Consider the following 26,259-nt stretch of genomic DNA (forward strand, 5'->3'; position numbering starts at 1 on the left):
GAGTACTACAATCTCTAACTGTGGAGTTCCCATACCAGGTGATGATGCTACCAGTTAGAACACTCTCAACCGCTGAAGTGTAGAAGGCCTTCATGATGGATGTAGAAACTTTGAATTTCCTTAGCTGTGAAGGAAGTAGAGTCGTTGTCTGGACTTCTTCAGAACATATTGAGTGTTAACAGTCCATGTTAAGTCTTCAGTAATGTGGACACCAAGGTATTTAAAACTTGTGACTCTCTCTACAGGTTGCCCGCTGATCATTAGTGGGGTGTAACTGTAGTTCTGCTGCTGCCTTCTGTAATCCACTACCATTTCCTTGGTTTTATTGATATTCAGTGTCAAGCTGTTAGATTGACACCACTGTGCCACCTCATCAACCTGATCCAAGTAGAGCTGTTCATTGTTGTTACTAATCAGGCCCAAGATCACTGTGTCATCTGCAAACTTGATGATGGAGGTATGACTACTGTTGGCTTTGCAGTCATGTGTGTAGATGTTGTACAGCAGTGGACTCAAAACACAGCCTTGGGGAGCACCAGTGCTGATGGTTAATGAGTCAGATGTCAGACCCCCCACTCTAACCACTTGTGAACGGTTGGTGAGGAAGTCAAATATCCAGTGACACAGGGTGGTGTTCAGTCCTAAGGCCTTCATCTTTGTGACCAAGGTGAGAGGTACTATTGTGTTGAATGCTGAACTAAAGCCAATGAACAGCATCCTCACATAATTTCCATTCCCCTCCTCCAGGTGAGTTAAGGTGGTGTGCATGAGGTTTGAGATGGCATCCTCTGTAGACCTGTTGGCTCTGTAAGCAAATTGGAGGGGGTCGAAGGAGGCAGGGAGGGATGAGCAGATAATGTTTTTCACAAGCTTCTCAAAACACTTCATCACTGTAGGCGTCAGGGCTACTGGTAGTCATTCAGACATGATGGACTTCTGTTTTTTGGTACTGGAACAATAACAGACTGCTTGAGGCAAGTAGGAACTGTCTCTTGAGCCAATGATGTGTTAAAGATATAAGTGAACACAGGAGCTAACTGAGCAGCGCAGGATTTCAAAACCCTGTTAGAAATTCCATCCGGTCCAGTAGCTTTTCTACAATTTACCCTCCTAAAGGCATTGCTCACATCGACCTCAGAGACACAGAAAGGTGCATCCTCATTTGCTTCACATGCTGCAGCTAGTCCAATATAGTCTGTGTTTTTTCATGTCAAAGCGAGCATAAAAAGCATTAAGTTCATCAGGGAGGGCTTTACTCACATTCATCATAGGAGGGACTTTCTTTCAAAGCCAGTGATGGTTCGAGTCCTTTCCACACTCGTGCTGGATCACCCTCCAAGAAATCAGCTTCAACTCTGTCTCTATAGCGCCGCTTAGCATCTTTAATAGCTCTACGTAAACTATAAGATGCTGCTTTGTAATCCGATCATATCCCTGAAATAAGCCCAGCATTATAAGTCATGGTGCGTGTCTTTAATGCCGTTCTCACTTCTCTATCCACCCATGGCTTCTGGTTAGGGAAGCTTCGGATCTTTACAGTTGGGATGATGGAATCAGTTAGCATATTGATGTAACTCAATGATACTTCCGTAAACTCATTGATGTTAGCAGAGTTCGTCTTGAACATCTCCCAGTCAACGTTGCTAAGGGCGTCCTGTAGCCTGGCTTCCGATTGGTCAGTCCAGTGCTTGACCTCCTTCGTCACTGGGGGGTCCGTCCGACTTCTCTGTTTGTACATAGGCAGTAGGAAAACAGCGGCATGATCTGATTTTCCGAAAGCTGGTAGAGACTTCGCTTTGTAACTGTTCTTGAACTGTGTGTAGCAGTGATCCAGTGTGTTGTCACCACGTGTAGGGAAGTGAATGTGTTGAATAAATTCAGGCATGGACCGGTTCAGATGTACTTGATTGAAATCACCGGCCACAATAAAGCGCAGCTTCAGGGTGCGTGTGTTGTTGTCTATTTAACACTTCTTGCAATTCTGAAACCGCAGCATCTGTGTTGGCTTGTGGAGGAATGTAGACAGCGTTGAATATTACCGAAGTAAACTCACGGGGCAGGTAGAAGGGTCGACAGACGATCGCTAGATGTTCTAGATGAGGCGAGCAGGACTTTGAGAGAACGGTGACATTTCTAGGATCACACCACTTGCTGTTCGTCATGATGCAAACACCGCCACCTTTCGATTTTCCAGATTCCTCAGTCCTGTCAGAGCGAGCAGCAGAGAAAAAACTCCACGAGTGATGGCACTGTCGGTACAAGTTCAGTTAGCCATGTCTCAGTCAAGCATAGAATGTTACAGTCCCTGATGTCTCTTTGAAACTGTATCCTCGCTCTTAGTTCATCCATCTTGTTCACAAGAGACTGGACATTGGCTAGGAGAATGCTAGGCAGTGGAGGCATATGAGCTCTATTCCTCAATCTGTTACGGGCCCCGGCTCGTTTTCCTCGGTGTTTTTTCCTTCTGTGCCGAGATGCGTCTCCATGGTTCCCTGATGCATCTCGGAGAATCTCAGTCGGCCAGGTAGAATCGTCAATTAAAACATCCCGAAACAAAAAAATTCATTTCCGATGTTTCGGAGTGTAACGCTATCATCGTAATCAGTGCAGTGGAAAAGTGCAAAAAATTAGGGGTTAATAAAAGGTAAAAGAGTAAATATAAGCACAAGTTAGGCGGAGCAACCAAAAAGGCGTCCGAACGCGGCGGCGCCATGGCAACCCTTAACATTCGTTTTTAAAACTTTGCAACTCACCGAGTGGTTAGTGATGTTCATTGATGTTCCAAAACAAGTAGCGTAGTGAAATATAGTTTCTGTCGTGTTTTATCCCTGATATTACTGTGCTACCGGAAACGGAAAGGGGGTCTGTTTACGGTTGTAGTCTTTCCCCCACGAGACCTTCTTTTACTGTCTATGCTTCAGACTCAAATATTGAGCGGAAGTTTATACATGGTTGTGAGGTATCTGAAAAAATAGTTCCACAATAGCAAATAACACTAATTGAAATCATACATTGGGCCAATTTTTTTTTAATAATCAACGAACACTATTAACCACTTGGTGAGTTGCACAGATTTGAAAACGAACATTAAGGGTTGTTTTAAGGACATGTTTGTGCATGCCCATAGCCAGCCCCTCTGAAACAGTCAAAGGCTATTCAAAACGAGCCAGAAAGTCGAGACAGGACCCATCGTCAAAATGTCGGTGTCCACCATTTTTTTGATTCCATGTTTCTACCACATTGTCTTACAACCTTTTGGCATGTGGCAGTGTCATTTTCAGTCAGAAGAAACATATTGGTCAAGTGAAAATCAACATTACATCAATATTTGCCAGGGGAATACATAATTTTATTCTTAACTGAACATGTGATTTGTTTGCATAGCCTACTGTTTTGTTCATTTATACTGAGAAATGTTACCTTCCCTGCCTGTATTTCAGTCCAGATCGTCACGTTAGTCGGATCATTTATAATTATAGGCCCTATGCTCCAAGACCAAACTCAGCGCCCAATTCACTTCTACTGTATCCGAAGTCATGAGCAACAGGCAGATGCAAGACGTGTGAAAAATCACCATTTTAATTCAATGGCCAATAGTTTAGACAATGCATAAATCTCATTCACTAAATCTGTTTTAGCAGAAGCATCTTCTCTCTTTACCTCTCGCTAGGTGGCCGCTCGCTCTAAATTCTTAAAGGAGCCACACCAATTTTACAAAGGTCTCTAGAACTAACATGTTGCCCTGTCAGATTTTACTGAAAAAGACAGTGCAAAATAATCTAGTTAACAATGTCTTTAATTAAGATATGGAGACAGTGCCAGTATGGGAGTAAAGACCGACCGATTTGGGTTTTTCTCAAGCCGATGCCGATACCGATTTTTAGCGGTCGGAGTCAGCCGATGTGACCTCCCGATTTTTAGGGCCGATATGCTATCGTATTATCCTTAATTGGCATGCTAAAAATCATACTAGTAAGAGGAGGCACAACACTTGTAAACTTCACACGATTTATTGAAAATTGAACATTAAAAAATCAACATATAAATATTATATAAAAATGACTGTAGGGGCCTACTCATCGATTCATAACAACAAGAATTAACAAATGTATGACTTCTTGCAGTCTGTTAGTCTATTAATTATTCATTTTAATTAGGGATGCACGATATATATGAAAAAATGAAAATATTATTATCGGTCCGATAACAGAATTCTGGCCGATATTTTTTAAAGTCCTAATTTAGGCCTATGTAAGGTCCGTCTGGCTACACTGAGCTACTTGAGCTTGGTTGGCTATACTTTTTCCGTTGTGTTTTAGTATTATATTTGCATTACTTTAGCTTGGGTTTTGTATTATTACCTAGAAATATGCTAACCATTCCTGCTTCAGTTCCAGACAGGTTATCATAATAAGTTATTAAAACCTTCGGGGCTAACCCCTTTCATTTTATGCTGCAGCAGGTTGTGCGCAACAGAGTAGACGGACATAAGATACAGTCTGAGGAGTTGCAGCTTTATTCAGTTACCCGCAGTTGAAACTAAACCTAAGTTTCCCTCACAAACTCTGATTTGGTCGCTATACTGTAGCTGATTCCCAGCTGAGCCGTTTATGAGTGTTTTAGTCCTAAATGAAAACGATTCATACTCTCTAGCCACTCACTCGCAATTCACTGACGTCATGTTCACTTAAAGGAGCCACACATACTGTAGGGCTAGGCTACTGTTATGTTGACTGCTGTACTATTGAGGACTATTATGAGTTCTGTCCATCATTTGGTGGTAGGTAAAATTACTGCAATAAAATTATGCTTATTAAATGCTTTCCCCAAATCACTTTTCACAATTTTTTTCAAGAGTAATATTATCGGTTATCGTATCGGTCACAACAAACAAAATAAATATCGGTTATCGTTATCGGCCCTAAAATTCCATATCGGTGCATCTCTAATTTTAATATGTTTAACAGAGTGCAAGAAGACTTCCATGATGTGACAACTTCAGATAGTTACTTCAAAACGGCAAAATACATGTTCAGGTTATACAGTTTCACTGTGGAACTTCCATGCCTTACCACAGACCTAGGTTTCAACAATATAAATCTCCGTCTCCCAGCATGCTGTGCAGGAAACCGGAAATAGGAACTAGATAACATCCGTTTGATACTTCTCAAATTCGCAATCAAATCAAACATGTATACATCGCGAAAACAAATTGACACGGGATGACAATGTTTTAAAACGTTCACTTGTTATTTGTGCATCCTCTTTTTGTTTACATTTCACTTAAATTGCCCGTCACGTTTAGATCGTAACATAGCGTTGAGGGCGGGGGCTTGCATAGTCGACACATTCCCAACGCACTCGTAGCCACAACGCTAAGCAACTTTCATTTCTTCTTCAACTCCGATGCAGTTGAAAACGAATGGACATGGGATGACAGTGTTATAAAGCGTTCACATGTTAGATTTGCGTCCTCTTTTTGTTAAATTTTCACTTAGATTGTCCGTTACTATAGTTTACATCGAAACATCACGCTGGTCACCAGGGGTGTGTTTCTCGACAGTGTCGTTGCTAACTAAGTTAGCAACTTACTAACAACTTGATTAAAAAATAGCAAAAATCGGCCGATTAAATCGACTGGCCGATCGATCAGTCGGTCTCTAGTATGGAGGCTTGTTTTAGACAGAATTGTTTATTTTTTTGAAATAGCTTGCTATTATATATTTTATTTGATACTCATTATTATTTAGTTTAGGCCTATTGTAATAATCAGAGCAGAGAAGAAAATGTATTGCAATTTTATGGTACTTATTTTGTGGTAGAAATATCGGTATCGGTACTCGGTATCAGCAAGTACACAAATGTAAATACTCGTACTCGTATCGGTTTGGGGAAAAAATGGTATCGGGACATCCCTACAACGAAAGAAATGTTAGGTATCCGCGCGATGTAAGTATCCGTGCACAGGGGGTTTGGACAGCGGGTTAAGTGAAATGGATGAACCTATTCTGTTCTTGCTGTTTGTCTCATGATATAGCCCGTACTGAAACCTATAGAAAGCCCCAGATGAATAGGCAAGATGTTTTGTGGTGCGTCGGAAAATGAGACATTTTATTTTTTCCCGAAAAGTGGGGTAGCCACTGGCCTTGTGACCTCATGAGCTAAACCATTAACGAAAGCAAAACATACATAAACAAAACAGCCAGATGCCTCTTCATAAAATAACAAGGACACCTTCATAAACAATAACAAATTTTATTGTGAGACTGCGTGTCAGTGGCGTCGCCAGCCGATTTTACCAGGGCTTCAGCCTGGGGTAAATTTAGCTCAGCCCGGGTATTATTTAACTTTTTTATTTCGTTGAGCGTTCTATCCCTCGTAGCCTGTTAGAACAAGGAATCCCGAACGCTAAACTCTGACAAGGAGAAGCAGAACGGGCCGGGCGGGGCTGGGCTGGGGGTGGGGGGAGAGCGGCAAAGGGTCGCTTTGCGGTCTGGTCTGAGATCAGTGGATCTGTGCTCTCAACTAACGTTACTGCTGTCAATTAGTCACTGGGTGGTTCAGCGTCATAGGTTGCAGTACGTTGAGAAAGCAGACGTGATATGGCCAGCAAAAAACAATAGAAACTGTTTGGCTTTTTCAAACGAAAGGCAAAGGGTAAGAATTCATGTTTGCAAACTGAAATATAAGCTTAGTCCTGTCCGACCGACTCCATAAAGGCCAGCTATCCTATCGCTAGCTGGCTAGCTATCCTTAGTAAACACTAAGCAGGAGTCAAAATTAACTTGACTGGAAATGTGAATATTTACCTGTCACTGACAAATGAAGTGACGAAATTCACCAGCCATTCAATAGGTAATCCGTATTTTTGGTCTGAAATCTACTAGCCAACTTCAATATTTACCAGCATTTGTCTGCAATTTTGAGCCCTGCTAGTAGGCTAAGCAAGCATTAGGCAACTGCAAGGCACCTGGTCAGGTTAATTGGCATGACACATTTCAGTGCTTGTTTTGAGAGAGATTTATTACACTCCAGACTAACTTTTTGCACTGGTTGCACTGGTGCGCCTAACATTTTTTCTTAGGTGCACCTGCACAAAAGTTAGGTGCACCCAAATTTTCAACCACATCACATTTAACACCGCAGCAGGTTCACTTTTTTCCCTTAATTACTGTCCTATATTGGTTGTCCTATGTCCTATTGGTTGTCCTATGACTTTATGATTTACAATTCTACAAGAAAAGTAACTTAATGAAGTGTTGGTGCTTTAAGTGCTTCACTGAGCTGAAATTTAAACTAAAAACATCTCAAGATGAATTAAATAAAAATAACAGTGAGTAAATTAACAGTGCGCGTCTTTTAAGGGCTTCAAACTGCACATCTCATGGCTCAATGTCTTACATACTATCCTTCATGATTTTTAGGCCTTGGCTAAACCAGCTCGCCATGCTAGCATCTTCCATATAAATGTATTTGATCACAATTTAAAGAGATGTTCCAAGTAGTCTGGGGGATTTGTATGTGATTTTACAATGATGATCGCAATAATCATTTGACAGTCCCACAACGCAATTTACTTTTTAATTTTAGTATTTTTAAATTTTCAATAAGAACATCACTATGGTTAATGTAGTAACGAAATGGTAGGCCTATTATTATAGGCTATTGCAATGACTTGCCATGCTCAATCTAAATGTGTACATTCAATTCACCGTACACAATGACCGGGCTTATATTCGGGCTTTAAATGTTGCAGCGATATTCGGTTTGCGCCAAATACCGGATTAAATTGATTGATGCCATCAGAATGAGTTTACACAACTCGCGCGCAAAAAGAATATTGCTGTTGAAAACCGGGTTACTCCCTGCATGTAACTGCGGTCAATGACGCACTCCTTTTCGGCAATATCTGTATCTCTGTCGTTCGCGAAGGCCTTGTATGTATTGTTCGCAATTTTAAGACGTCTTTTCATCAGCAATGACTCCTATAAATTTGGCACAAGTGGCATTCCTGTACGTCGGGTTTACGTTCAAACTATTTTTCTGGTGAATAATTATTTCGGACTGAACTTGGTGAAGGGAAGTTTCACTAGGCCTATCGTAGGCAACGATGATCATCATCTCGGGCTCGTCTGATCGGTTTGCTGCTGCCAGCCTCCGAAAGGCTGTGGGGAGAGGGTACATTTATCTCGGCCTATGTGACCACACTGTAATGCAACTACATCCACTGTTTATCTGACGGGTCTCTGACCTCTCTCTCTCTCTCTCTCTGCAGCACACGCATTTTCAAATTTATACACAAGCACTGGGCCACGGCCAATCAGAGGAGTGGTCCTGCCCTTCATTATCTGTTATTTGTTTAAACCACGATATTGGCCAAATATGTGTCTGTTATTGAGTCTGTTATTGAGTTTCAATGTGGACACTTTTTCCTCTCACGAATAACTGGTCGAACCGTTTTTTTTTTAGTCGCACTTTTGAAAAATTAGGTCGCATATGCGACCAAATTGGTCGCACTCTGGAGCCCTGCACTCAGCTCTAAATAACTAAATTTAGCCAGAAGGGCTAAATGCTTTTCCCCCGTTGTTGAACATTCGTACTGATGTTCTCAGGAGCAGACGAGGATGTTACACTCTCTAACACAATAGCAAAAAAATTGCAGTTTTGATACACAGTAGGCCTGCAGTGTAGGATTTTTTTTGTAAGGGAGATGTTTTAACAGTGACAAACTATAAACCATTAAATATCTAGAGGAGGCTGAGACAGCTTTCATTCACCCTGTAATGAGCCATTTAACCATCAAAGTGATTACAAAGCTGGTGACAATCATAAAACAGCATAAAAAAAAACAAGTTTCATGGGAATGAACATGAAGGAACATGTTTCATGGGAATGTGTTTAAATGTCCACTGAAATGTATGCAAATGTCCTATGCATAAGCAAAGCATTTGTAATTAGAGCTGAAAATTGCAATCTCAAAAGTTTTTTGTATCCTGCAATGTAGTATTTGCAATGTAGTAGTTTTTGATGGTTTGCCACACAATGATCTGATTCCATGATTTTGTAGAGGGTAGCAGCAAAGATGGGCTACAAACAGAGCAGGAGGATCCAGCAGCAGGAGTAGATAGGCCTGTCAGGATCAGGCATGGACATTGGTAACCATTATTCAGAGTAACCAACTTTAATTTGTGCTTAAGAAAGATTTATTCATAAAATGATGAAATATACCTATAAAGGCAAATTTGCTTCTCTATATTAAGCCTCAATGAAAGGAATTTTCAGTATGTAAGGCTGTAATTTTCACCATGCTTAGATATGACCCTAGTAGTGATTTCTAGTTGACTTCTATCTGGTTTGATGAACAACATAGATTTATGGAATGGGCTACGTTTATATTTCAGTATTTTAGAAATATAAAACTGGAGTAGAGCTCAGAGATTTGGCATGATTGCACTTCTTGGGTAAAATCCATGACATGAAGGAGGGGAGGCCCGAGGTGAGTTGGCGCGGAATGACCCTATACACACTTTAATTTGATGTTGTGATCTTGTAGAGGGTAGGACAGATGAGCAACACACTGTTGCTCAGAGGCAGCAGCAGCAGCATCAGAACCTGACATTGGAACTGGTAAAATGTTTTTATTGTAACTGTGTAATAGGAAATTAAGCAGTGATGGACAATAATTAGGTACAATATTAGGTCTGTAACATAGTGCATCATTGGAAATAAGCATTATAATTTAAATAATTAGTGTTTTGCTTGATCTCAGAAACCCATAAACTAGAGATGCACGATATATCGGCGGGTGATATATTAGTGGCCGATAAGTGCAAAAAATAAAATATTATTATTATACCGATATCGTAATTTCGGCCGATAATTTAAGCCGATATTATTAAGGTGTAATTTCCCTCCCACTTTTCTTTCCGGCGTAACTTCATAGGCCCGTTGCCTGGCTACACTAAACTTTTTGAGCATGCTGCATTCGTTAATATAGATTAACCATGTCAGCGGTGTGGAACTACTTCACCATTTCAAAAGATGATAGTAGAGTTGCTGTGTGCAATAAATGTTCATCGGAGGTACAACGAGGAGGAAACAAGTCAAAGAGCTTCAACACCACTAATCTTATCAGCCATCTGTAAACTCGTCACAGCCAAGACGTGTTCAAAGAATATGAAGCTACCATGACGAAGAAAACTAAACCTGCAGGAGGTAATACTATAGTCACTCCAATATCTGAGGCTTTTGAGAAATTTAAAACATTTGTCAAAGATAGCCCCAAAGCGAAACAAATCGACGACAAAATAATTGCATTGATGGCGCTTGATGATCAGCCCTTCTCGGTGGTAGAAGATACAGGGTTCCGCGGCCTTGTGGAACATTTGGAACCCCGCTATACCATCCCAAGTCGGCGCTTCTTTTCAGATGTTTGTCTCCCGGCTCGGTATGAAGTCATTGCAAAATACATACACAACCCCATCAGTTTTAGCACGGATATATGGACCAGCGTTGTCAGTCCAACAAGTATGCTGAGTTTGACTGCACAGTGGCTGACTGACGAGTTTGAGCTGAAACGGGCCGTTCTACATGCAAAAGAATTCCCTGGCTCTCACACTGCAGCGGCAATCTCCAGTGCATTTGAAAACATGCTTGAACAGTGGCACTTGACCAAGGAGAATGTGCATGTTGTGATAAGGGACAATGCACGTAATATGGCAAAGGCTATGGGGGAGAGTGATGTTGCTAGCTTGGGTTGCGTGGTGCACACCTTGCAGCTTATTGTGAACCAGGGTTTGTTTAGCCAGCGAAACATCTCTGATTGTGTTGCTATCGGTAGAAAGATAGTTGGCCACTTTAAGCACTCAAATGTTGCCACCTGCCGATTTAATGAAGTGCAAACCCAATTAGGAATGAAAACAAATATGCTCAAACAAGATGTGTCAACCCACTGGTACAGCACATTTTATATGTTGCAGTCTTTGATAGAACAGAAACGGGCAATAGCGGCATATGGGGTTGATCACGAGCTGCCAGCATCTCTGACTCTCAATCAGTGGACTCTGATAGAGAACATGGTGACCCTGCTCGAACCATTTGAACAGTTGACAGACTTGTGCTCTGCTACAGCCACTACAGCCGATGTAATCCCTTCAGTAGAAGCTTTGAAACGACTGTTGAGGAAAGAGACATCATCAGACCACAGAGTAAAAACATCTAAGCAGACACTACTGGAGGCGGTAAACAAGCGATTCAATGACGTTAATTCAGAGCCTCTTTATTGCTTTTCAACAATCCTTGACGCACAAGGACCGCTACTTCGACCCTTGCGTTAAAGAGTCAGCTGTGGAAATGTTTCGGCAAAAAGTGGAACAGAACGTCCAATGCAGGGACATCTCAGATGATGGAAACTACGAAACGCCATAAAAGCGGCCCCGGAGAGAAAGAAGCTCATTGCTGGACATGTATGATGAGATTGTAAATGAGAACGACAGCATGACACAGGAGCAGGAGGGCAGTCCAGTCCAAACAGAGGTAGGCAGCCGTAGGCTACGTTTTTTCTTTAGGTAGGCCTAGCTGTGTTATTATTTTACTTAAGAATGCCTAGTTGTTTACGGTAGATGTGAATTTTGTAGATGTATTAAAAAGGACATGTTCTTTATCATTTCTTTTATAGCTGCAAGGTTACCTTGCAGAATGTCTGATTTCACGAGACCAGAGCCCGTTGGAATATTGGAAAATAAATAAGAGTCGCTTTCCAATACTGGCCCAAGCTGCGCGGAAATACCTGTCAGCCCCTCCTACCTTGTGTGGACAGCGAGCGTCTGTTTTCTGCTGCTGGCCATGTGATTGATGAAAAACGAAACAGGATTGCATGCGAGAAAGCAGAAATGCTTTTGTTTATTAAGATAAACCTGCCACTCATGTCTCCCAAGTAACAAACTACACCTCTCCCCTATCCTACTGTGACACACACACACACACACACACTGTGTGTTGGATGTTATTGAATGTTATTTGCTTAGACTTATAGCCGAATACAAAGTTCCACACGTTAAGAGTTGTGGTGCATTCTGTTAAGTGTTGAGAGCTCTAGTCGTCAAGTGTATTACTTTGAATTTGAATTCGCATAACAGTATGTGAAAGTTACTTTGAATTTGATTTTTGAGCTGATCTTCTGTCAGTGGGTCTATGTAGGCCAAAGCATTTGTTGACAATTTCAATGAGCTTTCCTGTGTTTACATTTGAGTAAATAAAAAGGTACATCTAAAACCTTTTGACCCTTTATTTTTATAAAAAAAACTCGTTCAACTATCCAAGACTCGATGGGCATGCCAAGTCCAGTCAGTTACTGCAGTTATTGCCAACTTGACTGCAGTGTTAAGGTGCTTAAGAGAAATAGTCAATCCCACAGCAGTTGGACTGCTCTCAAACCTTTCATGTGTTTACATGGTGGTAATGTTTAAGAGTCTGTTGTCCTGTTGTCCCAGAGGGGCGCCACAAGTACCTTCAGAAACACGACATAGACCTAGCCCAAGTTACCCTGTACAAAGACGCTGTCCTTGCAACTCTGCAATCAATGCGGACAGATGAAACAGCAGAGCAGGTATACAAACAAACCAAAGACACACTTGAGGCCAACCATACTTCAGAGTCAGACACCTCAACCTCAGGTTCTCGAAGACGTAAGCAAAGGTGGCTGGATGACTATGTGGTAGAGTGCACCACAGGCGGAAGAACTCAAGCAATCTCTGTGGATGAGCTGAGATGCCACATATTTTTCCCATGCCTTGACAGAACGGTGAGTGAACTGAAGAAGAGGTTTTGTGGAGAGGGGGAAGACCTGATGAAAGGCATCCGAGCTTGCCATCCAGAAGCAGATGACTTTCTGTGTGAAGACTCACTAGCACTTATTGCCTAACACTACAAGATCACATTAAGTAAAGAAGAGATTGAAGTTACTAAACAGTTCCTGATCAGAAGACATGAAGGGGCAATTTCAGATGTGGGACGTGTATGCTCCTTGATCCTGATATGTTCCCAAGCCTTAGATCAATCTTTCAAGTAGCACTGACAATTCCTGTAAGCAGCTGCGAAAGATCATTCAGTGCTTTCCGTCGCCTTCACACATGGTTGAGAAGGAATGGGCGAGCAGAGGCTCAATAGCCTTAGCCTGACGAGCCAGACCCACATTAAAATGTAGGGTCTGGGCACTCACCGTTCGCAGTGCTCAGTCCGAGGGGCAGGATAATCAGTTGTCTTTCAAATTCCCTCTGCACGCAATAGGACAAAGACAGCACTATGAGTCCCATCGTTTTCCCACCAGCCGAACTAGTTGGCTAGTTCAAACGTTTGCCAACTTAAAAAAGCTTAACTTCGTGTCACACTGTTCGCCAACAGCAACATCCATCTTATTTGTTTTCAAGTAGCAGGGAATTCAAGCCAAACCGTTGCAACTCTGCCATCAATCATTATGTTAAGCCCACCTAACGACTCTATACACGATTTCATTGGCCTGATTGAGTTACGATTTCTGGAGCCCACAAGCCAATGGAGAGTTGCTAGACTAGCCCTGGCAGCATTTGCTGCCGCTAGGGGCGCGTCTAGATTTCTAGGCTACAATAGCCTTGCTGTGATGGCCATTGAGAGAGGAGGAGCTGTGCGTGTCGCAGACCATAACAGTGTCATTGACCGATTTGCAATGCTCAATTCAAGAAGATACACATTATTCCATCCTCTTCTAAATGATGGAGAAACTGACCGTCTGACTGACTGACTGTTAGACAGAGAAACGTACTGAGAGTCAAAGAGAACGATAGACAGAAGAACAGACTGATAGAAAGATTGTAGCAATAATGGGACAAAAAACATGACTGAAACAGAGATAGCAGCAAATGATGGAAAGGATAACAGCAAATGATGAGAAGGAGAAGAGAAAAGTGAAAGTGATGAAGGACAACAGCAAGTGATTAAGGACAACAGCAAGTAATGAGAAGGAGAAGAGAGAAGTGTAAGTGAAGAAGGACAACAGCAAGTTATGAGAAGGAAAAAAGCAAGTGATGAATGACAACAGCAAGTGATGAGGAAGGAAGTGGAAGTGATAAGAACAGACAGAGAAACAGACTGAGATTGAACTGACAGATGGAGATACAGCAGTAAGTGATGGGGCAACCAACTCACATGATGACAGAGAAGTGATGAAAGAGAGAAAAAAAGAACAGTTGAACTGCTGATGAGAAAAAAACTGCAAGTGATGCCAAAGACTAGTGCAGGGAGATAGTGTGAGAAAGACAGAGAAACACCAATAATTGATGAACCATAAGCAGCTGATGAGACCACAGAGAGTGATGAAGAAGAGAACAGCTAGTGATAAGGACAACAGAAAACAAGAGCAAGAGGTGATCATGATCTGTTTTCTTTCTATCTCTCTCTCTCTCTCTCTCTCTCTCTCTCTCTCTCTCTCTGTGTGTGTGCAATCCCATTTTAAAATCAAACATATTACTGTCTTTTTGGTAGATCTCTGGCATAGATCAAACAACAAAAGAGCAGTCGGGTGATGGGAGAGAGAAGGGAGATCAACAGAAGGAGGTGCAGAACATTTGCTTAATGATACATTACATGCAACCTCACACTTAAACATGTATGTACCTAGTTATTCAATAATAAACTAGACTGCATTTCCGGCGGGAACTGCGAAAGTGTGCTTGCCCTGGTCCGGTCACCAACGTGAGCAGACAGTGACGCTATGCTGAACCTGGCTTGATCCAAGCATTCTAACAGTGCCTTTCAGTGTTGGAGCAGTGGCAATACCTCAAAAGCTCTATTCAACTATTGCCTTGCGGGGTGAATGCGGTTCGTTGGATTTTACCTGTGGCCTGCCTTTGAATTTAGCTTCTATGACTAAAATCAAATCAATAAAATAAAACAACAGCAGTGATTGGCTGCAAAAATAAATAATGTCACGCATCTTGCACCTCTAGAGAAAAATGTGAAATTATGAAATATGACTAAGGCATTAAAATGCTGCTTGTTTGTCAGGATACTTTTTCACTGATTTATTTAAAAAATATGAGCTATGAGTGTGAATGTTTTATATCCCCTAATTCTGTTTTACTGGTTTATTTGACAAATAATCTATATGGATTTGCTCTGTTTGGGATTGTTTTGAGAGCCTATTGATGTATCTCAGAATAAAGGAATGTCCACAACATTAGTGATGGTTTTTTTTGTGTGTGAATGTATTTTACTTAACTCATTGAATGTAGCTGGATACTCATGAACGCATGTCTCTAATAGCCACAATAGGAGTAATTTTAGCAACACCGTATTTTGTGTGGCCCATAACGACCCAGTGGATCATGAAAATGTGCCAAAATTCACATTCCTTGCTTGTTGTTGGTACATTAATCCCAGATTGCCACTTATCTGAGATGTAAGAGTTTAGTATAGGTTTAAGGTCTGGGGCAGGAATTTGACATTCTGTGACTTCTTCATTGAGGGCTTGCTTAGCAGCACTGTCAGCTTTCTCATTTCTCCTGCGCGCGCAGGACCACTTTGGGGGTGCCTCTCTTTTGTTGCTCTCTCTCTCTCTCTCAGCAGGATTTGTCACTGCTGAAGTAAAATTATAGCCTAGGTGCTTCAACATCAACCGCTATCGACAGGAAAGGAAAACAAATATTTAGCGATCAGGAACCGTCAGGAATTTTGCAAATACAGAAGCATGACCGCCTAGGCTATAACGTAGAGAACATGGATGACTTCTCTATTTGACGTTCGATTGCGGGGCGTGAACAGACAACTTCAGAACCACGGGCGCACATTAGGCCTACTTTCACTTTCTGTGCGCATTATTCATTCGTGAAAGATAATTAGTAGCAAAACAGCGATCAAATATTACATGGCAGTGCGTTTTGTTTTCAAATGTTTTCATGCATGTCTAGATAACAGGTGATGTTTAGGAGACTCGTAAATCCTCAAATTTAGGCTGCGCCAAAGCACAGCACCTTTATTTAAGCCATGGCTTGTATTGAGTCAGCTATATACCTTTATTTCTTGCGTTTTATTGTGAGACATAGGCCTACTTTTTCGTTTGGGCGGCATGGGTAGGCTATCAAAAGCAGATGTTTAATTTGAGATTTAATTTACGTTTGGACTGTTGATTATATTGCTAAATATCGGGACTGATGACCACTGAAATCTGTGGGGTATTTAATGGCTTACTATTAAGTTTCATAGTGTCGGGAATTTTGATTGCCATCCACTTATTGCGAGATAAGGTATCCGGCGCTTTCATTCATTAGGTGTGCTGTGCTGCAAGGGAAACCTTATTCCGTATAGCCAAAGATGTCTAAGATAGCCTAAATGTAGTTATTTTTTTAAATTATGCATGATTTACTTTTTTTATAAAATCCATAGGCTGATGCCTGGCAGCAACAATTGTGTTTAAATGTAGGCTTCAGCCTCTAGCTCAGAAAAGTCATGACATCGACTAACTTGAGAGCAATGAGAGCAGCGTGTTGGAGACTCATGGTGTCAATGACTTTTCATTGGCAACAATACCAACCAACAATATAAAATATTAAGAAGAGCTCTTTTATGAGTTAAATTGAAACAATATTATACTGGCTTTTATTTGTCCAAATCTGAGGCCCGGCTATAAATAGAATCCCTGCCATAATTTGACGATTATGGTATGCACGTGTGTTTCAGGCATAGTGCAAGCACTAATCTCTGACTGAAAGTGCACAGGACTTGTGCATTTGAGAGTCCCTAGGTTTACAGAAACACCTATTCATATTAATACGTAGCCTATGGAGTGCTGCCGACCACTGTTCATTACGGCCCAGAATGCCTTGCATGTCTTTACAACGAAAAACAACACAGTAAAACCTAAATGCCCGTAAACATATGCATTTGCATACTTGTAACATTTTTAATAATACTCTTCCATCATGATATTTAACAATAATTAAATTTAATTTGAATACCGTCAATGTGAAAATAACTGTACTAAGTCAGCAATAAATAGCTAATGTTCTCCTTACCATTTCAGTTCGTAAGTCCATACTATCCCATGGCAGAGCAAGGATTTCATGATTGGGCAAGGTTGCCCGGAGACATTGTGGCTGCCCAGAGACATTGTGCATACTTGGAAGGCATTGTGATAGCTGTACCAGTACAACTGCAAATGTGCAAGGTGATAGTTACCAAAAACGTGTGGGTGGTTTTCCAAATGCTGGAAACTTTTGGAATGTTTTCTTTTTGTTTAGCTTATGCACCCTCACATTGGAGTCCCGAGTTCAAATACAAAATTTGGTATTGATATGTGACAGTGTTCCTGAGATATGGACGACTTCCTGTTTCGGAGCTTCGCCGCCGATTTCATTTGGCAAACGCTTTAGAAAATCAAAAATCCTTCTAGTAACTTTTGTGAGGCTTGGTCCAATGATAATGTACGTCAAGTTTCGTGGCGTTCAGACCAAATTTGTGACCTGTGAAAATTTAGTTTCGCTTTCTATTCAATCAATATGGCCGGACGAGCGACCGCCCCCCTTGGCGTCATCTTCTCGAGCAAGTTACACGGTACTGCCGGACGTTTTAAAGTTGGGCGGTGTCTCTGTCTCAAAGGGCCTAGGCACAGGAGCTGGCAAAAATTAGGAGGCGGGGAATAATAATAATATTAATAATAAGAAAACTTAAGAAGAACAATAAGTGTGTTTGCACTTACACTTAATAATTTGGGCAGTCTAATGTAGTCTGTTGTCTACTATAACACCTTTTATGTACTGTATAAAAAAAATCCTAATCCTAAAGCTAATCTTTAAATTTACATCCGGTCCAGCCGGGCTAAGCCCAGGTTGTCCTTAAAGTCTAGAAACGCCCCTGCTGCATGTCGTTTGGAGCTGCGTATCAGTAGGCTATATTAAACCCAGAAGTTTTTCAGTTTGCTCCGGGATTTAATTCACTTGTTCTGATTATAGTGCTAAATGTTGGGAGTGTTGCAGGAGACGTACTGTAGGCCTATCAGCCATCGAAATGAAAGACCATCAGGGGGTAATATTGTGGAAACAACTGAAAAAACGTTGGGTAAATATGGGGTAGTGTTGCACGGTGTATCGATACTAAAAAGGTATCATGATGCCTTCACGCAAAAAACGATACAATTTCCGACGTTTTTAGAATCGATACTTTATTAAAATAATAACGTTCGGTGTCTGTGTGAACTGCTGCTCTCACTGCTCCTTGCACGCATCTAGGCAAGTGGGCATGTCAGCAGAGCAGCTCTGAGTGAGTGAGTCGCGCCCAGGAGCAGCGTCAACATAATTCTTTGCCGACAGTCCTCGGCCTTGTGGATAAAACAAAAGGTGAAATCTGGAACTATTTCAGATACATTGCGAATATTGAAGGCAAGCCATCAGGTACACAGAGGCCCGTTCCTAAAATATGTTTCAAAGTCATTTAAAAGCAATAGGCTACGCATGAACTTGGATAAACACCAAGACATATCCCAACATTTTTAAGGAGTTCAAAGAACGACAGGTTAACGAATATGCTATAGAAAACACGACTACATGGTTAGTGCCAAGTTCTTCTCTTCTGTTTTAGTCTAGCCTAAGTGAAACGAGTATGGTTCTCTGGGATAAAAGCGAACCTTCCTTCATCAATTAATTTTGGCCGAGACATAGCGAGCTGTAATCATTTTGTGAGAGACATAACGAGCTGTAATCATAGGGTGCTAACGTTATGTAATGCGCAATGTTCACGCCAGAATAACATTACCATAACTTGTAAATAATCTATTTCATGTTCGGTCAGTACTACTGGTAATATTTGTCATGGCATGTAGACTGCAATTTGTTCAATAATTATTGCCCAGATGTAGGATAGGCTACCCGAAATGCGCTAATTAAAGCCCACAGCATTTAATACCACCAAAGCGTGTTGAGTCCTAATAATAATAGCGGCTTATTGTTACGTTGTAGCAAATCATGTTATCAAAGAAATAGACGTCATGTAGGAATGCGCACAGATATCTTGCAACAGGTAATGGTGTAGGCCTATCTGACGAAGACCTGAGTGGTGGTAACGTCGTACTTGTACACTGAAGCAAAGAAGACTATCCTCACATTTTTCCCTTTGCAACTGTCAAAGAAATCCCATGAACACGGGAAGGCCTAGGGTAGCCTAGGCTATACTGTACATCAGATGGCCTAAAGATTAGGCCCCTCTGCATAGCATTCAGTACAGCATGCAGTAATTTCAAAACTGACCTTGATCTAGCCTAGTTTGGCCATTTAAAGCTACTTTATTGCCAAAACGCAACACAATGAACTTTAACAATCAATACAGGACTTAATCACACAAAGTAGGCCTACTATTTTACTGACTATAAAAACTAATAATTATGTAGGAAGTTTAGAACCCGGAATTGACCTGCACACTACAAAAGTGCACCGAATTCAACACAAATTACTCAATACACTTGGAGGAGGTATGAGTCCTTTCTTTTTCAGATATCTTAGGATTTCGCCGTAGTATCGCTTCAGTATCGAGCATCGTGATATTTATGGCAGGTATCGTATTGAAGTCATAATTTTGGTATCGTGACAACACTAATATGGGGCGCGCCACAACGAAATGAGTCTAGTTTGACACAATAAAAAAATGGGTTTTTTAGATAGTCATAATCCACAGACCTTAGGGTTTAAAACAAGAGGTCATTTGTTCAATTCCGTTTAGCCAACCCAGACATACTGACCAAAATGTGAAGGCCATCATCTCAGCAAAAAAACAAGTTTTGAGAAAATCAGCTTTAAAGTTCGAACTACACAGCACAGCTTCTAAATGCTCCATTCACGCTGGCAGTAAAACTTGAGGCATTCGTATAATTTGTGAGGTAGGCTAGCCTATAATGTTCGGTCAACTTCTGAAGACGACAAGGACAAAAATAGCCTAATGCTTAAACGTCAACTTTTTATCCAAACTTTAATGTGCAGCCTACACATTTGGCCTTCAAAATCATATTTCTAAGTCGTTTTGCAGTAGCCTAAGATACGTCTATGAGTGATAGATAAGAGGTAAAGGAATGTGTTAGTAGTGAAATTAAAATGCATAATTTTGTCATTTTCGACCCTCGCTGCATTCAAATCGCTATATCTGAAATGGATTTCCACATAAGACTCATTTTGTTGTGGCACGCCCCATATGGTCCATACTGTAGCATACTGGCGCGCATAGACTCAAAGCGGCAAAAGCCAACGTTCCTAACCCTGCTCACAAGTGCCACCTGGTGGTTGTTTGGGTCATTGCAGCTTCACTGGGGAAATATAAATAAAAGACGCCTGAGCCGGACAATTCGAAGTAGTACCCACTGTCGGTCTAGTGACATCACTGGTACAGATCAATATGGGGCTATTTTGACTGACAGATGTGACCAAAGAAGCTAGCAATACTTGTCCAAAAAAGTATTGCTACACCATGATACTCAATATGTTGTCCAACGGTGGGTAATTTTTCCCCATTGCACCGACACTGAATTTCAGGGTTCCCCCACCTGCCAAATCCCACTTTAACCACTGAGCGTATGTAACAATCGGCCAACAACAGCAGAAAAAACAACAGTTGCACACCTGATATAAGGTTGATTTTTCCAAACTGGAATGCTCAACGATGTTAAAAATTTACCTGAAATGGTCAGAAGTTTGAGGATCATGAAAACGTGCCCAAAATTCACATTCCTAACTCAACAGAACCAAGATCTTAGCATATGTGGTGACATTCTGAGCTATGGCCATAGACTTGAATGGAACTTGAATGTATGGCTACAATGGTTTACTAAACATCATAGTAATTTATTTAATCAGTCATCATGTTCATATTAATGAATAGAAAGGACATTTAAACCATAGCCATAAACCAAAATTCCGAGTGATATTTGCTGTGAGTCCCCTATGCATGAGTCACGTCTTTTCAAGCTCTTCCCAGCTGACTCTGGCAGATCACTTGGACAGTCAGTCGCAATATTGATTGTTATTTATTATTTAATAAATAAATGTGAATTACAAATAATAATAAAAAGCTTCTACCTAATGCAACTATTTTTTTTACCATCAACTGTAAAAGAAAACAAGTTTTTCCCGCTGTATCCTTCATAAAGAGTAAGGTAAATTATGTGCTTACTTCCGGAATTGACGTCACTTCTTGGACTCGTCTGACTGTCTTTAAATGACTTAACCCCTGTAACTCCCCGATGTGAGTTGCTACCGGATGTGTCGGGCATGCGTCACTTGCGACTTGCAACTACGAGTGTTGCTGTTAGCCACAGAATAATGACACAGGTACATTACATAGCAGTAATGTATTATTTAGCGTAAGGCATCACATTTCCACGGCATGCTCTCTGTTGTCAGTTCTAGATTAGAGGCTGAAGTGGCCTACAAGAACCTGCTAACGAGAGACTTTTGTAACGATACAATACAAATGAACCTGTATGGCGAAGTTTGTTCATTGCTGGCTAACGTTACAAGTTAGCTATAAAACACAACAAAGGCTGTCACCTAAATGGCGTTTTGAGCTAACGTTAGCAATCAAACCATCATAGATAGCTAAAACTTTGGCATTTATGCTGTACACCAGGGATGTCAAAGTCAAATACATTAGAGGGCCAAAAAAACAAATTTGCAACAAGCCGAGGGCCGGACTGGTTCAATGTTTATTAAAACATATTAAAATGACTGCACGTAACCTATTGAACCAAGACGTGTACTGTATTTTATTTAATGATTAAATGAATAATGACTGTGACTGAAGTGCGGGCAAATTTTGCACAGAAATGTACGATTTTTCCCATCCTCACCGACCTTGTCATAAAACTTGTTTAAATGATCATACGATGCCTCCTTGCTGCTTTGTCATCTACATCAACCTCTCTCAAACTTCTTTGACCTGAGGCCCAGTCAAGGCATACTTTGGGGTCATAGGGCCCACCTACATGAACCCACCCCCTCCTCCCACCCTTCATCAAATTATCATAATGATATCACAATTATTAAGTGTGCTTGCAAAGCAGCACTTATTGTTCTTCTTAAGTTTTATTATTATTTTTCCCATCTCCCTAATTTTTTGTCAGCCCTAGCGCCTAGGCCCTTTGAGACAGAGACACCGTTCCAACTTTAAAGCGTCCGGTCAGTACCGGTGTAAGTTGGTCGAAAGATGGCGTCAGGTGGGCGTGCGTTAGATCCGCCATATTGGATTGAACAGAAAGCGAAACTAAATTTTCACAGGTCACAAATTTGATCCGAGCACGCGAAACTTGGCGTACATTATCCTTGGACCAAGCCTCACAAAAGTTACTGGAAGGATTTTTGATTTCGAAAAGCGTTTTGCCGTCACAACCAAACAAAATCGGGCGAAGCTCGAAACAGGAAGTCGATCCATATCTCAGGAACACTGTCACATATCGATACCAAATTTTGTATATGAACTGGGGACTCCAGTGTGAGGGGCATAATAAAAAAAAAAAAAAAAAAATATATTCTAAAAGTTTCCATCATTTGGCAAACCACCCATCCATTTTTGGTAACTATCACCTTTCACATTTGCAGTTGTACTGCTATCACAATGCCTTCCAAGTATGCACAATCTCTCTGGGGAGCCACAATGTCTCTAGGCAGCCTTGCCCAATCATGAAATCCTTGCTCTGCCATGGGATAGTATGGATTTACGAACTGAAATAGCAAGGAGAACAGTAGCTATATATAGCTTACATAAGAGTTGTTTTCACATTGACGGTATTCAAATAAAAATTTTCCTTATTGTTAAATGTCATGATGGGAGAGTATTATTAAAAATGTTACAAGTATGCAAATTCATTTATTTACGGGAAATGAGGTTTTACTGGGTTGTTTTGTTGTAAAGACATGCAAGGCATACATGGGCCATGTAATAGACAAACAGTGGTCGGCAGCGTTAACTTGATTTCCTGTATTAATATGAATAGGTGTTTCTGTAAACCTAGAAACAATAAACAGCTATCTCTGTTACAAAAACGAGCTGGTAATCGCTCGTTGAAGAGGGAACTATGATAAAAAGATTGTTTTCCTAAAAGCATGGAGTTGTGAAAAGAATAAACAAGCAATGTCACGTTAATGTTAAATAGCCTACCTATCTGAACGCTAGGTGGTAACGTTGTATTACATTTCACTAGTGTAGCCTACTTGAAATACGGTGTGAGATTCACAAGTAAGGAAGGTGCAAATATTATGTAATTTATCATGGGAAATTATTGGAAATGTTATTTCTTGTTTATTCTTGCAAACCACACACATCAATTCGGAATCACAAGTACACATTTAATACTGAAAGACTATCATTTTGTTTATTTGATGTCGCCTAGCAACACAGCCTTCAGAGCAAAGATTCTAGAACAGAGCTTCAGAGAGACACGTTTTGAGTTTGTGGCCAAGAACCTAAAATATCGGTTTCCATGTGCTGGATGGTGTGCGTACTTTATGAAAGTAAGTGTTTTATACAGTTAACGTTACAGACATAATGAGTCATGTTGTAGTGGTCAACATAAATGTGCCCCTTCTGTTATTAGAATGCTAAGCGGAGAAGCATGCTAAGCAGAGATTTAGTATCATTCATTTCTTGTGTGGCTAGCTATAGGGAGGAGATGTATGTTGCTAATTGGGATTTATGTTGTTTAGCGTAATGCCATGGTCATTTGATATGAGATGCTTGCACTCGTAACTTCGTCACGTGTAACTTTAGGACTGCTATTTTTTTACTAACAGTAATTCACGAAGCACTTTAGCCCTAAAAAGTACAGTAGCACCTACGCCTGTGACAGCTTAAGGAACTTGCATTGTAGGCATAACTAAGGGATGCAATAACACCACCAACAACCAAAAGTAGCCTACTCATTGTCAACATGTATATGAAATGTAACGTTTCATGTGAATCAAATTAAAATGTTTTCTTTGCAAACGTAAGCATAGGCATATGGTGACGGATTAATTTAAGGCCATCCTTAAAAATATTTTTGTTTGCAGTAACAGCCAAAAAAAAATAAAAATGGGTCGGTAGGTAGGTCAATATTTTTTTTTTTCAAGATTCAAAGTAAAAAAAAAGTTCAATTTTGGTCATGGTGATTACGTAGGAATGAATTTACACAAATGTGCATATTGTGACGTAACTGACTGGGTCTTCAACCAGTGCCTTCAGGCGCACCATTGCAAACCTCATTCGGATGCAGGTTATATAGACCAGCCTTTCTCAAACTTCTTTGACCTGAGGCCCGGTCATGGCAGACTTTTGGGTCATAGGGCTCATCTACATGTACCCAGAAAGATTGAAATCGGTTGAAATTTGCTTCACCTGCCTCGATTGACGTCTACGTGATGACTCTGTCCATATCTTTTACGGTCTATGGTGACAACCCCTACTGGATCAGAGAATGTCTAATAAGGGGAGAACGGCCACTCTCGGAAAACTTCCGGTTTCTGAACTGGTTGCAGTTCCTTCTGTGGTTCCACATGAAATTTCGTCCACGAAAGTGCAGAATACATGGAGGTCTATGGAGCTGTACCCCTCAAAATCCACTTTTCTCGGGATATAATTTTTTTTCCAAGTAATTTGAGTATTGTATTCGAAAGGGGAGGCAAAGAAAATACACTTGGTTGAGTATTATATTTTTTAAAGTCACTTAATTGTTCTTTCAAATGTGTCAATGACGTCATTCATTAGCACAATGCTAGCGTGTAATGTGCAACAACGACCCAACCTGTAAGAAATCAAAAGGACATAAGTACTCGTTCATTCAATTTTGACCTATAACCCATGTTGAAGTTATACAAACTACAATCAAATCTGAGATTTGTCAACGACAATCAGGTGAAAGAGACAATTTTAGCCGTCTAGCTCCATTGACTCCCATTCATTCTGCACTCATAGCGATCGCCCCCAGTGGAACTCTGGTGGAACTGCATCCAAAATTCGGTGCAATGAGACTTAATACGGAGTGGCAAGGCTCTCCGTAGACGAGCTTGGCTGAGCTTAATAAAATGGCGTCCACTCTGGCTCAGAGGGTAGCCTACTTCATGCCAATAACAGAGCTATAAGATCTTTGGTTATAGCAATGCTTTTGGGAAACGCACCCCCGAAAGTGATCCCCAGCGGTATCGTTTTTCATGTCATCGTTATAGTTTATATGTAAACGTTGTCATTCATATTAACGAGAACGATATTTTTGTATAGTTATCGTTCTTGGTGTGAACGGCCCTTTAGGGTCTGGTGTCCCTTTGTTATGACGCACTTTCTGAGTCTGAAAAACTCCCTCAGGACGGCTCTTGGAGTGGAGGTCGCGTGTTTCAGTTTTAGAGTGCAGCTCCACTCTCCCTCTCTTGAAGTGCAGGCTCTGCTTCTAGTAAATCGATGAGTCGTCCCCTAACCATTTCAACTGGATCAGCTGGATTGGCCTTTCATTCACATATCTTGCTACTTCCTAATAATTCATGCCCATTTAAAGTGAACCGCTCTAAACTGACCACTGAATAAGGGCTGTGTATACGGAGCTTTTGCATGCATTGTCACACTTCATTGCTCATTGTCAACTGAAACTCGCTATTTCAGTATTTTGAGTTTGAATAGCCTGTCGCACGTTCTATCCGAGCCAACATATGTCATTTGTAAGCCATTACAAAATACTTCGCTAAAACGAATTGATCAAATCAATAAGCAATTAGCTCACCAGCACCGCAAACAAGTGGGTCGTCTCTCACAAATTTCAATAGGAAGCTCTAACAGATCTTTTAATATGAAATCTTCCTCTTCTAGCGATGTGGTATGGTGGTGGCTCTCAACACGAGACGAATCCGATGTAATGTTTAAATCCGCGACACCGCGAAATATTGTGTCCATTTCATGACATGCCAACATAGACAGTAGGCTAAAAGAAAGCATGCCACCGAGTAGTGTGAAACTAGCGACAGTAAAGAAAATTCCAATATGGCCGCCATTCGCGAATCATTCAAAATAAAAGTCAGAACATAGTCATTACTTTTTCAATGAAAAAGTAATGAATATGTTTAAAAATTATTAATTTAAAACTGTATTGTGTTACCAAAGGGAAAGTAAATTTAGAAAACAAATAATTAAATGAGACATTTAAATCGAAAATACACATTAGAATGCTATATTTTTTCAACGTCAATATAATTAAACTGTGTGGATGTGAAAACAATAAGTTGTGCATATGTA

General features: G+C 40.8%; 1 protein-coding gene across 2 annotated transcripts in view; it reads right to left on the bottom strand.

Moving 5' to 3' along the window:
• The window catches only part of dtwd2 (DTW domain containing 2), a 60,287-nt gene extending 34,311 nt beyond the window's left edge, over positions 1-25,976 (bottom strand). For both annotated transcript variants that reach the window (XM_048258543.1, XM_048258544.1), the window contains exon 1: positions 25,751-25,976. In XM_048258543.1, the coding sequence (XP_048114500.1) occupies positions 25,751-25,962 (212 nt within the window). In that variant the 5' untranslated portion in view covers positions 25,963-25,976. The remainder of the gene's footprint in view (positions 1-25,750) is intronic.
• Between the last annotated feature and the right edge of the window lie 283 nt (positions 25,977-26,259).

This window comes from Alosa alosa, chromosome 12, assembly GCF_017589495.1.
Source record: "Alosa alosa isolate M-15738 ecotype Scorff River chromosome 12, AALO_Geno_1.1, whole genome shotgun sequence".
NCBI lineage: Eukaryota > Metazoa > Chordata > Actinopteri > Clupeiformes > Clupeidae > Alosa > Alosa alosa.